At 37.9% G+C, this 12,679-nt stretch overlaps 1 protein-coding gene across 2 annotated transcripts in view; it reads left to right on the top strand.

Moving 5' to 3' along the window:
* The window catches only part of SH2D4A (SH2 domain containing 4A), a 102,405-nt gene that overhangs the window by 78,154 nt on the left and 11,572 nt on the right, over nucleotides 1-12,679 (top strand). For both annotated transcript variants that reach the window (XM_063455818.1, XM_063455817.1), the window contains 3 exons: nucleotides 1,013-1,154; nucleotides 2,119-2,317; nucleotides 4,145-4,275. In XM_063455818.1, coding sequence (XP_063311888.1) covers nucleotides 1,013-1,154; nucleotides 2,119-2,317; nucleotides 4,145-4,275 — 472 coding nt within the window. The remainder of the gene's footprint in view (nucleotides 1-1,012; nucleotides 1,155-2,118; nucleotides 2,318-4,144; nucleotides 4,276-12,679) is intronic.

Raw genomic sequence — 12,679 nt, 5'->3', positions numbered from 1 at the left:
AAGTAAACAAATAAATAAGCAATATACAATATAGACGTTATTTCAAATGCCTTTGTAAATGAGAACACTCATATAGGGCAATATAGTGTGTACACACTGTATTTAAAACATTCTTTTATTACATCCCACTCACATTTTATGAGCCTGTACATGGCTGGCTAAAGTAACTCCACATATGTGGGATGAAGAGATTCCTGGAGTCCAGGTTCTGATACTGGATCCTCCCAGGATGAGATGAAACCAGGCACCAAATTAAAATAAAAACACATACATTTCTTTAACAAACACATAAAAAAACAAAAACCTTACATCTTAGTAAGCTTGGTGCTGCGTAGAAGTCCTTTCAGTCCCAATAACGATGGTGTTGAGATGTGCTGACATATGCTTTTGGTGCTGAAATGTAGAGCGTAATCCTAACCTCCAACCCTATTATAAATACTATTTCTGTAAAATAATTTATATACAGTTTAACTGCATTTAGGTTTTATCATCTGGTTAGAGCAATGGTAACATCACTCCCTTAGAAAGGGGAAACCCAGGTTTGAAATGCCAGTTGGACCACCTCACCCAGTAAGTGTTTTTGAGGAAGACACCTAACTATGTATATCCACCCACCTCAAATCCTCATAGATTGTACGTTCGTTTGAGCAGGGTCTTCCTTCTTGGCTTCTAAATATCCACTTTGCAGGGTTGTAAAGCTCTGCAAAATATGTTTGTGCTCTATGAATCCTAAAACTAAAAATTGCTGTGGAGGACAGCACACATTTTCATGGAAGCACCATGGCAAAACCCACAAAGGAATTTGGTTTCCTTATGCACTCCCACCACAAAAGATGGACATTATCATTTTATAGGGTTACTAATACACTAAGCACAACTGGACTAAAAGACCCTAAGTCTAAGGCCAACCCTACTTGTTCGGTTTGAGTGGATTCCTCTGACTCGTAACGCATTTACTGAAAGTGTGGTGGTTGTGGAACAGGATAATTAGTGTATTTTTGTTTTGTTGTAGAAAAAAGCCATGGCACTGAAGACACAGGAGAAGGATAACGAGAGGCTAGAAGAGAGAACGCAAGAAATTTACATGAACTGGAAAGAAGCACAGGAGGTGAAACAGAAATTAGAGAAAGAAGATCCAGAATGGCAGGCATCATGTACGTCTAGATAAATATCCTATGTAGATTTGTACTAACAATTTGTTGAGCCAGAGTGTGTTACAGAAATGTGACCAATCCCAGGAAGAAGTCCATTCTCTTTTTGTCATATTTCATTCGGGGTATGTCATTGATCAAATATAACTGATTTCACTGAACAAACCATGTCTTCACTGAATCTGCTGATGGCAACAGGAAGACTTCAGTAACGTGGTGTGGTGTGTGGTGATTCTGAGAACTGGTCCACTTGTTTAGAGAAGACAATGGGCCAACCTCTGACAGTCTCATTGCAAGCAAATGGAAATCTCTTAAACCTGTTCAAAAAATATAGAGCGAATCATGTAGGGTAAAAAAAGGTTTTCAGTTTATTGATGAGAAAATATGGCATATATTTACAGTGTAATACATTTTAACCACATTTAACCCAAAGTACTGTGTATTTCATACATTAATGGTCCTTATGGATGGAGACCCAGACTACACATTATCAAAACCATAGTCTAGCCATTTCTAAGCCTTTTATTGGCCAGAGGAGAAGGCTAGGGGTGTTGGGCTGCTAGTTTAAGAGGCAGGTGATGCATAGTCTGTCCTTTTCTACTGTTCTTCCGTATTTGCTAGCCCTCTTTCCACATGGTTGTGTAGCTGTTCTCAAAACCATGTTGAAATTTTTTTTATTTTCATTACATGTATATTACCCGGACCCTTTACAAAAAAAAACATTCAATCTAAGGTTTTTGTCTTGGTCATGTCTTGGTCTAAATATAAGCTCGTTTTATCATAAAGTGACCCAAGTAATTTTCCAAGCGCGCAAATCTCTTAGCACTGCTGCTGTCAATAAACACTGGCTCTAATGTCAGGAATTCTTTGTTTTTTTCTAGGTGATGCATAGATTATATATTTATTCCAGAATCTCGTTGATTTTTGAACTGGTGATCGTAATATTTGCTTTATTGCCAATTTCTAGTAAGAAAGTCAAAAGCAGCTGATGAGCGGAGGCGGTCCATGGCTAAGCAAGCCCGTGATGACTACAAAAGGCTTTCAATGCAGGCCATTGAAAGAGGTAGTGTGGCAGAAAAGACGAGGAGTTTTGGAGGAGAGGTAAAACGTCCAGGCTTACCACCAAAACCAAAGGTCGCTGGCTCTGGGAATTGTGGCATCGTCCGGTAAGCGCAATCTACAAATGTCTATAAATTTATATAAGAAACATGGATATAAAGAACAGTCATTATATGGAATTCGTTTACATGTGTATGTCTGTGTATAATTCAAAATGTTCCCCAGTTATAAAAAAAAGAATTAATTACAAAATCGAAGACATTGTGGTACATCTAGTATATTTACGGGTCAATCAAGCAAGAAGCCCATGTCTGGTTTGTCCCCTATCCTGGTAGACCCTCACTGGTTTTGTAAAACAAAAGGTTATAAACCAGAATTTCATTTTTTTAGACCAAAATATTGAAGCTGGAAATATTGGTTAATTGTAGAATTCTTCTCTACAACTCTTGGTTTAGTAAATAACTATGTGTTAGATTCTCTCATCCAATAGTGAATGTATTGTGCCAGAAAAGGAAAATGCACATCCCAATAGGAGGGTACCCAACACCACCAACTTTTTATTCAGATCATGAATGTTATCGTATGAAATTTATATTTTGCATTGCAGGGGCATATCCATTTTAGAATTTGCTTATCGGGAGAGGGTGCCAGTGGAATATCCTGTTAGTGGCACAGTTAGCTTCATTGATGACGTGTCCTCCCAAGTAGAGAATGTGTCTTTTAAGTGCACATGCATGCCAAGGTGACAGGCTGCCAATTGTCTGAGAGTTCCTTCAGCACTCACACATGTGTTTAAGTGGCCTGAAATTCCATTCTAAGTGCATTTTCATGAATTTGTGATTAGTGCACTTTGTGTAAGTCCTCCAAACACCAGGTGACAGAAACTGTTGGGTGATCAGGAGGACTGATTGCAAATTCTGAAACATGTCCAAGCTATTAACATGGAAATCTTTAATAAGAACACCGGATCGGCCTTGTTTTTACTTTACGTTTAGGTATGTAATGAAACTACAGGTTCCGGTCCGACCTTATCTTCCAACAAAGAAATACAGTGTACACATTACAGTGTAGGTGATCGTGATAATTATACTATTTTCATTCTAGTTAGGGTTGATTGTTGATGTGGCATGAGTGCAAAGACATAACAGAAAAAGGAAAAGCAATCAGCAAAACAATTTGATAATTTCTCTGTATCATCCTACCATACATAAAACACATTCAATATTCCAAACTTGGCCTCAATTTAATATATCTAGATATTCTTACATATCCCCTCCCCTCCCATCCTCCCCCATAGGTGGCATCCAGCTTCTGAAATTTCACTTACAGTGGCACCGCTGATTGGCTGAGAGAGATCAGGTGACGCTCCCTGCCAGTCAGTGACTTCCAATTCACAAAACTGGCTTGGAAAAGGTACATTTCTTTCCAAGCCAGTTTTATGAATGGGGAGTCACTGATTGGCTGAGGGCAGCAGTCAGCGGCGCCCTTGCCCTGTTGCACTCTGTGCTTCCTGTAAGTGAATGTTCAGAAGCCAGATACTGCCTGGGGAGGAGCTGAGATTAGCACTGGAGGCAACTTTTGGGATAAATCATTCAAGAAATTTAACCCTTAGAAGTAAGAGTGCCTCCGGGGACCTCCTGGAACCATAACAACTTAATTTACAGTTAGTAGTTTTGGTGCCTGGAGTGTCCCTTCAAGTCACAGGTAAAGTATATGGGATTTGTTGTGGATAAGTAATTTAATGTGTGTTTGTAAGATTTTGTGATCATTTGTAAAGCGTATCCAATAATATTAAACTTTGGCCTTTATATGATATATTGTTGTTGATAACATTTATCATAACACCTAATGCTGTTCTTAATCTATTATTTTTATTTATGTTCAGGAGATGCTTCTGTCCCCAACACTAATGTGTTTTTCTCTTTGTTGTTGAGATCTGACAGGAGACAAGGGGTCCGAAGAATGAATTCTAGCTCCACCCGGGAAAACATTATTAAATGGTTTAAGGAGGAGCAGCTACCAATATGGAATAAAACTGGAACTGGCTTTGCAGCATGGTTTCATGGTGAGTGTGATTTAGTACAGTTCTGGCAGTACAGTAATTTCAACTGACTACACAGTGGTTTTATCTATCAAACATGTACATCTTAAAGAAGTGGACTCGTCCAGTTAAATTCCTTAATAGCCTGTGGCCACTCAACCTGAGAAAAAAAGGTTTTTGTGAGTCCCGGGCATACCTCCGTGTTGCTCCAGGCCTGGATTGCATCAGGGTCGAAATTATTCGCTTATTTTCTGTGGTTGAAGTGGCTGGGGAGCAGTTTTTCCCTGTGATCTGTGCTCCTACAAACCTTATTAGTAAAGGTCTACAATTCTGTAGTTGCAAGCTAGAACTTGGTACTCAGGGACACAGCCTCCACCTAGAGATTGGCTATGCTACAGGTGCAGTTGTGTTGCATTTGTGTGTAGTTGTGTGTAGTTGTGTTTGGTAGTGTGTAGCTGTGTGTAACTGTTTTGTATAGATGTGTGTGTTTGGGAGTATGGATTTGTGTGTAAGCATGTACATCTGGCTGTATGGGTCTGTTTTTTTCATTGAAGATGAAGTCTTGACCAGTGGCCCCAGGTTGACAAAATCTTGCAACTTCCACGACTTAAAAGATGGATCCCTCTTGTGCTGCCGAAACAGGTCTGATATCTCAAGACATGGACTCCACAGGAGCCCTAAATGTGTCCTGTGGTGTCTGGCACCAAGACATTGACAGCAGATCCTTTAAGTTCTGCAAGTTGTGAGGTGAGGCCTCCATGGATTGGATTTGTTGTTCCATCACATCTCACAGATGCTCAATTGGATTGTGATCTGTGGAATTTGGAGGCAAAGGAAGGCACCTTCAAGTCTTTGTCATGTTCTTGAAACCATTCCTGAACATTTTTTTACAGTGTGGGAGCATGTATCGTCCTACTGAAAGAGGCAAGTGCCATCAGGGAACACCATTGCCATGAAGGGGTGTACATGGTCTGCAACAATCTCTCGGTAGGTGGTACATGTCAAAGTAACATTCAGATGAATGTTAGGACCCAAAGTTTCCCAGCAGTACATTGCTCAGAGCATAACACTGCCTCCGCCATCCCGCCTTCTTTACATAGTGCATCATGTTGCCATTTCTTCCCGAGATAAATGATGCACACACTGTGACCCTGCCATCCACCTGATCTAAAAGAAAACACGACTCCTCAGACCCTCCCTCTCCCCAAAACTTGTATACTTTCAGTTAAAGGAACACTATAGGGTCAGGAATACAAACATGTATGCTTGACCCTATAGTGTTAAAACCAACATCTGGCCCCCTCTTGCATCCCTAAATATAATAAAATCTTACTTGTATCCAAGTCTGCAACTACTGCCTCTGCGACTGACTTACCTGCTGTCTGCTGACGTCATCAGAAGTTGTGGTCTGAGCCAATCAATGCTTTCCCATAGAATTGGCTGAGACTGTCAAGGAGGCTGTTTAGGGGCAGAGCCAGCGCAAGTCAAATACAGTCCTGGCCATTCAGCATCTCCTCATTAATTGAATCAATGCATCTCTATGAGGAAAGTTCAATGTCTCCATGCAAAGGGTGTAGACATTGAATGTCAGTGATGCACATTGTGCAGCACTGCCCCATGAAGCACCTCTAGCAGCTATCTGAGAAGTGGGCAGTGACGTTCTCACTAGGCTATAATGTAAACACTGCTTTTTCTCTGAAAATATAGTGTTTACTGCAAAAGCCTGAAGGGAATGATTCTACTCATCAGAACAAATGCAATAAGCTGTACTTGTTCTGGTGACTATAGGGTCCCTTTAAGCAGAAAGTTCCATTACCATTTTCATTTTCAAAGGGTAAACACGCACCACTAGTTTAAAGAACACAAGCTTGAAATAAAATGCTGAACGTTAACGCATTTATGATCTTCTCCTTCTCCCTAGACAATGTCTTTTCAAATGTACAAATAATTCCTCTTTTGATAGAAAGAGCCAAGTTCCTGTCATTGTAAAAAAAAAGACGAACTAGCTTAAATGATCTATTTGTTGCGGACTATAAATAAATGTCATTAAGGACACGTGTTTAAGATTGAGTAAGGGTTCGAAACATCCAATTTTCTGCCTTTTTATTACACAAAAAATGTTTCACCCTGCCTACATAAAATATTTTTTTCAGGAGTGATGTAGTGCTGAACTCTGTAGAATCATACATTGAAGTTGAAACTGCTCTTAGTTAAACATTAACCCAGCCCCAGTCTGCACACAGAGCCCATGCCCATTGATTAAACCTTATCTCACATTCTCTGGGGAATTTTGGCTGCATGGAAATCTCCGATTTGTTAACAGCTGATGTAAATAATGTTGAAATACCGTTTTTTATAGATGTGTAGATGTGAGATATAAGAGAGATACATTGAATAGCATCACTCCAATGGGATATTCTGATCTCATCTTATTTCAGGAATGCTGATGTCATTGTCCAGAGTTGGAGATGTAGTTTACATTCTGTCTCTATTGTATATGACAGAAATTATATACGCAGAACACAGTACTGACACCTCTTGAATCTAGTTTGAGTCCAGCTCCTGTCTGTTCCATAGTGTAATTACCGACTGTGCCTCAGTTATATACCGCATTGAATATGTCCCCTACTTTTGGTTTTCACAATGCTACATATTTCTAGTCAGCTGGTGGTTTAACTTTTTTTTTTTTTATGTGCCTACAAGGAAACCAGAATTTGATTTTGCAGAATTGTGATCTGGCTATATAGATCTTATGATATTGTTTCCTAATTTTTGTTGGGTGGGGGATAACCTCTCAAAACGATCAATATCTCTGGATTTAGGTCTAATGCAATAACAGACTGCTCATATTTGAGCTAACAAATACCTATGCTTTTTAAGATTTAAAAAAGTTTTTTGTTTTGTTGGGGTGCTGGGGTGGAAAGACATACATCACGGTTAACTTTTTTTTTTTTAACAATTTACCAAACTGAATACATTTCTCTCCAGTTATTCTGTTGAGGTGGCCTGATGACGGGTTAGCTTCCACCTCCTCCACCCTTGAATAATGGCCAATATATCCCATTACATGCTAGATCTAGCAATAACAACCCAACAAGGATCTAAATAGGTGAATGATTTATGTCCTAATATTTAAATTAGGGGTGTCTCCCACATGAGGTGGCTACAAGAGATGGCCCCTCTCTTGGCTTAGGACTGAATATTCGCACAGATTATTTCATATCTATAGAAATTGACCTATACTATAGAATTTGAGTAGTACACATTACACTTTGTCATGTATATGCCATATAACATCTGCAGTACTGACACCTAGTGGATTGTTAAAATATTTTGTAAAATATTTATATAGCTTTACCTACACGTTTCTATAAAAGCAATAACTAACACATTACTTTTCACGAGGGATTGCTTGTGTTTTATAGGATGAACTAGAGCAGGGATAGGCAACCTTCGGCACTCCAGATGTTGTGGACTACATCCCCCTTAATGCTCTTACACCTATAATGCTGGCAAAGCATCATGGGAGGTGTAGTCCAAAACATCTGGAGTGCCGAAAGGTTGCCAATGCCTGAACTAGATGACTTGCCTGTAGAATATGTGTTCATATCCTGTCATACTCCCTCACTGTTTAAATTCCGTAAAAAAACGACAACATATGTGACTTGTCAAATATTGCTAAAACTCAGCATTATCTATATATTCTAAAGATAACTGATTTTAACATATTTGATAAATATCAAGAAATTGGAAAATCCACTAAGATACAGGAGTAAGTGTGCATTGTAGCAGCGGGTAGCTATGCAAGGAGCAACCCGGAACTTCCAAGTTCAGTAAATATTATACAAAGACTTGGAACCACATTTACTCGATGTTTACTGTTAAGATAGACAATTCTGCCCAATGATGGCTCATCCTTAGAACATGTGACTTAAGGCTTTGCATGTTCATTCCCCCCTTTAACCCTTCAATTATCTGAATAGCATTCTTTTCGCCCACTCACCATGGAATTAAAAAAATGTTCGAAATACTAGTTAGGCATAATATCTGAATAGACATAACCCTGATCTCTTTTCTACAATTCATTAGACGTTTAAAAAAAATCAAGTATTTAAATCTTAATGTTGTATGTCATTTTGGGACTTCTATGAAGTAAATCATGGAGTTGGCAAATATAAAATGTGTGCAGTTACCTATAATGAATTTATGACAGTTTTTTGTTGCGTAACAATTTTTTGTTGTGTCAATTATTCTCCTTGAATGTGCTTAAGAAAAAAAATTTTTGTAGAATGATAACCTCTCAAAAAACCCTTATCTGTATTATATGACCTAATTTTATATTTTTTTATATCGAGACATTAGGTTCTTGATTGATATCTCCCTGGCTCACACATTATGAGTAGTTATACTAAACCAGTGTGACCTAGATACATTGTAAACACACAATAGACATGGGCTTTTTTTTTTGTTTAAAACATTTTCTCATTAGTTTAGATTTTAAGGAGAAATACTCCTAAACGAGCATATCAACAAAACTAGAAATGGTTCGGATCAGCCACAATGTTGGAAGCTCCCTGTGCGCATATTGTAAAGTAAACGATCTAAAAACAAAACAAGATCTGCGTTAGCCTCTAGCAAATTCCATGCTGGTGAGTCAGTCATAACAAGAGACAATGTTGAAATGCGACATTGTTTGCCTATGTGCATATGCTAGTGTCATCAGATCTGCTTGGGTCACTGGCCAGGAAGTTGCTCTTTCTCGTAACAATGCAGTCGGATGGGATCCTAAGACTTGAATGTGAACAGCACCCATAAAACATATTTTTATTGAACTTTCTTAATTGGTTAACAATAAACTATAATTGTGAATGTTGGTCATGTGGTTAAGCCACAAGCAATTCCAGACAAAGGTTACACATCTACCCAGAATTAACCACCTATATGGAATAATTAAACAAAGACATGGAGTACAACTTCGTAAATCCACCACATGGCAAATTTGGAAAAAATACTGTGGACGGGTAATGAAGATGTAGGAATAACTAGCAGTTAATGGGAATAGCAAACCAAAAGAAACTAAAAATAAAAAAGGAAATCACAAAGAAAAAAGGAAAATAACTTTATTGATTGCCACAAAATGGAAAAAAAAAGAAAGTAAAATAACTTTATTGATCCATGTGACGAGATTATTAAGTTGGGTTCTTAATGTTAGCAGAGCATGGGATAAATCATTGCAAAGAGGCTTCACAGCACTAACTACAATTTAAGACATTTAATAAATATTGAATTCTCCTAAAGTGACGGTTTATCACTTTCTTCTGCCAACACTCGAGCAGTTTCTCTGTCTAGATGCCTGTAGTTTCCACTGTAGAGGTTATGTGACTACGGTGTCTGTGCACAGTTCAAAGAACAAACCTGGGATAGGTTTGTTCAGGAGAGAAGGACTATGATGTAGAAGATGTTCATTGAGAAAGAACTTGATAGATCCATCAAGGAGGTCCTTTTTATATGAGAGAGCAGGTGGGGGGCAACATTAGACACTTATGTTCATTATTCACTTATAAGAGCCTTGCCACCATGACCTTAGAGACGAAAGGACAATAAGCAGCATAAAAAAAGAAAGGCATACTACAAATTGTCTCATACATGCCCCTTTTCAATTTGTACAGAACCTGATTTGAAACAATTCTTAGTAGATCTAATGGCTGGGTTGGAATTTCAGTTAAATAACAAAGCCACATTAAGGACTATTGCTACGAAAAAGTAGCCCCTTGTCAAACAGTCAGCCATCACCAGTGACCGCTGAGGGGAAAAAGGAGGGTCTCGCAGGATCCTCCATAGTCCTCAGTGTTTGACTCTCGTCGGCTCCTGTCAGCTGTAGCGCTAAGAGCTGAAGATGATGGTGGCCATGAGGTGAAGATTCTAGGAAGTATAACTCGCCTCTCCCTGCACATCTCGGCCACCGCACCAGTAGAGCTATCACCTTCTGGGCTGTTTACAAATTATACAAAAAACACAGACCATATCTGAGCTGTGTTAAAGGGGTACTGTCAATTTTCTGAATTTACACAGTTCTATAAAACACTGAAAATCACCTATAACCTATGCTAAACATTAACTCCTAACACACTTTACATTAATACCTACGTTACCATAACACACAATGTACAATCTACAAAAAAATATATATTTATATTTTTTTGTATACTCCATTATATTATTTTTTTTTCTCTAATTATAGATCTCTCTCTCTCTCTCTCTATCTATATAATTTGTTGTTGTAGTAGTAGTGTGTTTGTTTTTGGTTTTTGTTTTGTGTTTACTGATCCTTTTCCCCCTCTATTGGTTAATTTTTCTTACTTGATCTCTGACCCAAATAGTGGGAAAATGTGCGTGTCGGTGTCCTGCAAAATTAATATATAGTATTTATATTATGTATATTTTTTGCAGCACATTGATTGTCCCATTTCCCCACCCTTTTGGTTCATATGATACATTTTTCATTACTTTTTCTCATCAACTAAATTTAGATGAGCTGAACTGTCACATGTTCAAAATTCAGCAGTCCCCAAAAAATTTTTTTTGTTTTTTTTTTTCGAGCAAAGTGGTTCAGCTGAAACTACTCTTTCCTGTTTACTGTGTGTTTTTTGCCTAAACTGCATAACATTGTAGAGTGTTTAAAATGTTGGTAATTCATAATCTTGATGTAATTAATGTTTATTTTTTATGGCACAAACTACAACTCTGTGTCTCTATTGACATTAGTTCACTGTTATGATAAAGAAAACCCTTTTTATCCTATTAGCAGTCAGATAAGATTGGTGCTTTTTGCACAAAACAAATAGCGGTTAAGAGCTTGTTTACAGGAAGTTTGTAAAGTGGTAGCAATAAATACAGTGTGTTGGAGTTCAGGATTTTCCTTCTTGATATTTGACCTTTACCCCACTTGCGAGGTAAACTTGAAGGTTAACCTAAAGTGGATCTGTCACTCCAGGTAACATTCTGGACTTGGACATTCGGCTTGTCTCAAAAAGTGCAAACTTTTGGCCGACCAGGTTATCTTCTTAATTCCTGAAGCACGAATGCCATAGAACCAGCAAATGATTTGTGCAATAGCCGAGCAGGTTTGTTTTGATTTGTCATTCTGCCTGTGGTACCAAAAAGATAATTGATGGAGGGGGTGGGGGGGAGTTGATTGGCTTCTAAGTGACAGTCTCTATATGCTGATTTTATTCACAAGTGACCAATAGAGGGGGAGAAGTGTCCAAAATATGAGGGATGTGGGGGGAGGGGGAAGTAGAAGCAGTAAAAAAGAGAATTAAAAAAAAAATCTATAATTCAATATTTAAACATTAAATGGCTCTGATCTATATTTAAATGATTAATATATTAGAATATTTGAATTATGAATATATTTTGCAGTACGCTGACTGGCCCATTTTTACTCCTTTTTTGGTTTGTCTGATTTGTGCTCCCGAATTTAAAATAAATAAATAATTTGTGGACAAAATGTGGACAAGTTAAAATGTCACTTGACAAAACATCTGTTACACTGAAGATTTGATTTTCAAGCCAAGTGTTTCAGCCGTACCAAATTTTTCTACCATGCACAAGTGTAACATACCACTTAACATACCACTTGCTGAAAAACTTTGTGTGATGGGTGTGTCCTTTTTTTTTATTTTGTTGTTTATTTTTTAAAATTTTGCAAATAGTGCAGAGTTAAATAGAAATTGACACTTTTATAAATTTATACCGTTTACAGCCCCAGGCTTTTCAAGCAGACAACAGGTCCTGTTACATCCTGGTTTGGTTAGCTTATTTTCACTGAATTCAAGAGGCAGCAGTTGCTAAGAGCATCTGCCTTGCAAAGGTTTCTCATTGAGTTGCATTGGGAAGGCTGTGATTGGACAGCCACAGAAAGTCTGGGCGGGGATAGAAGGGGAGGGCTTGGAAAGGCAGAAAACAAGAGAACTGCACTTTTGCAAACTGTTATTAGATATATCTCCAATGAAAAAATGCATAATTAAATGCATGCAAGTTTTCATTTGGGGTATAGCTACTAAACAGTGATTTGTATTTATTTTGTATTTGGGCAGTGCCGTGTCCCTTTAATAGTAGATGTCTTTCTTGCTCCTCACATTTCCAGAGCCATGACACAGCTGTACATCTTACCATTGGATCTTCTAGTACACTATTGCCTTTGTATAGAGCTATGCTATATTTACATGTTCTAGAGTTTTGTTTGTGCAAATGTCTTTTCGCATCGGCACCACTAACAAAAGCTGATGGATTTTTTTTTGACCTATTGATGTTTGACCTATTTTGCCATATTTCTAAAAGAGAATTAAGACAAACATTTATATCTTTGGAATAATTTGGAATTCCAATATAACATATATGTGGATTTGCAGTATAACTCTAAAAA

The sequence above is a fragment of the Pelobates fuscus genome, chromosome 5, assembly GCF_036172605.1.
Source record: "Pelobates fuscus isolate aPelFus1 chromosome 5, aPelFus1.pri, whole genome shotgun sequence".
NCBI classification, from domain to species: domain Eukaryota; kingdom Metazoa; phylum Chordata; class Amphibia; order Anura; family Pelobatidae; genus Pelobates; species Pelobates fuscus.
Note: the sequence above shows the minus strand (reverse complement) of the source record. Positions and strands in the feature narration are given on the sequence as shown.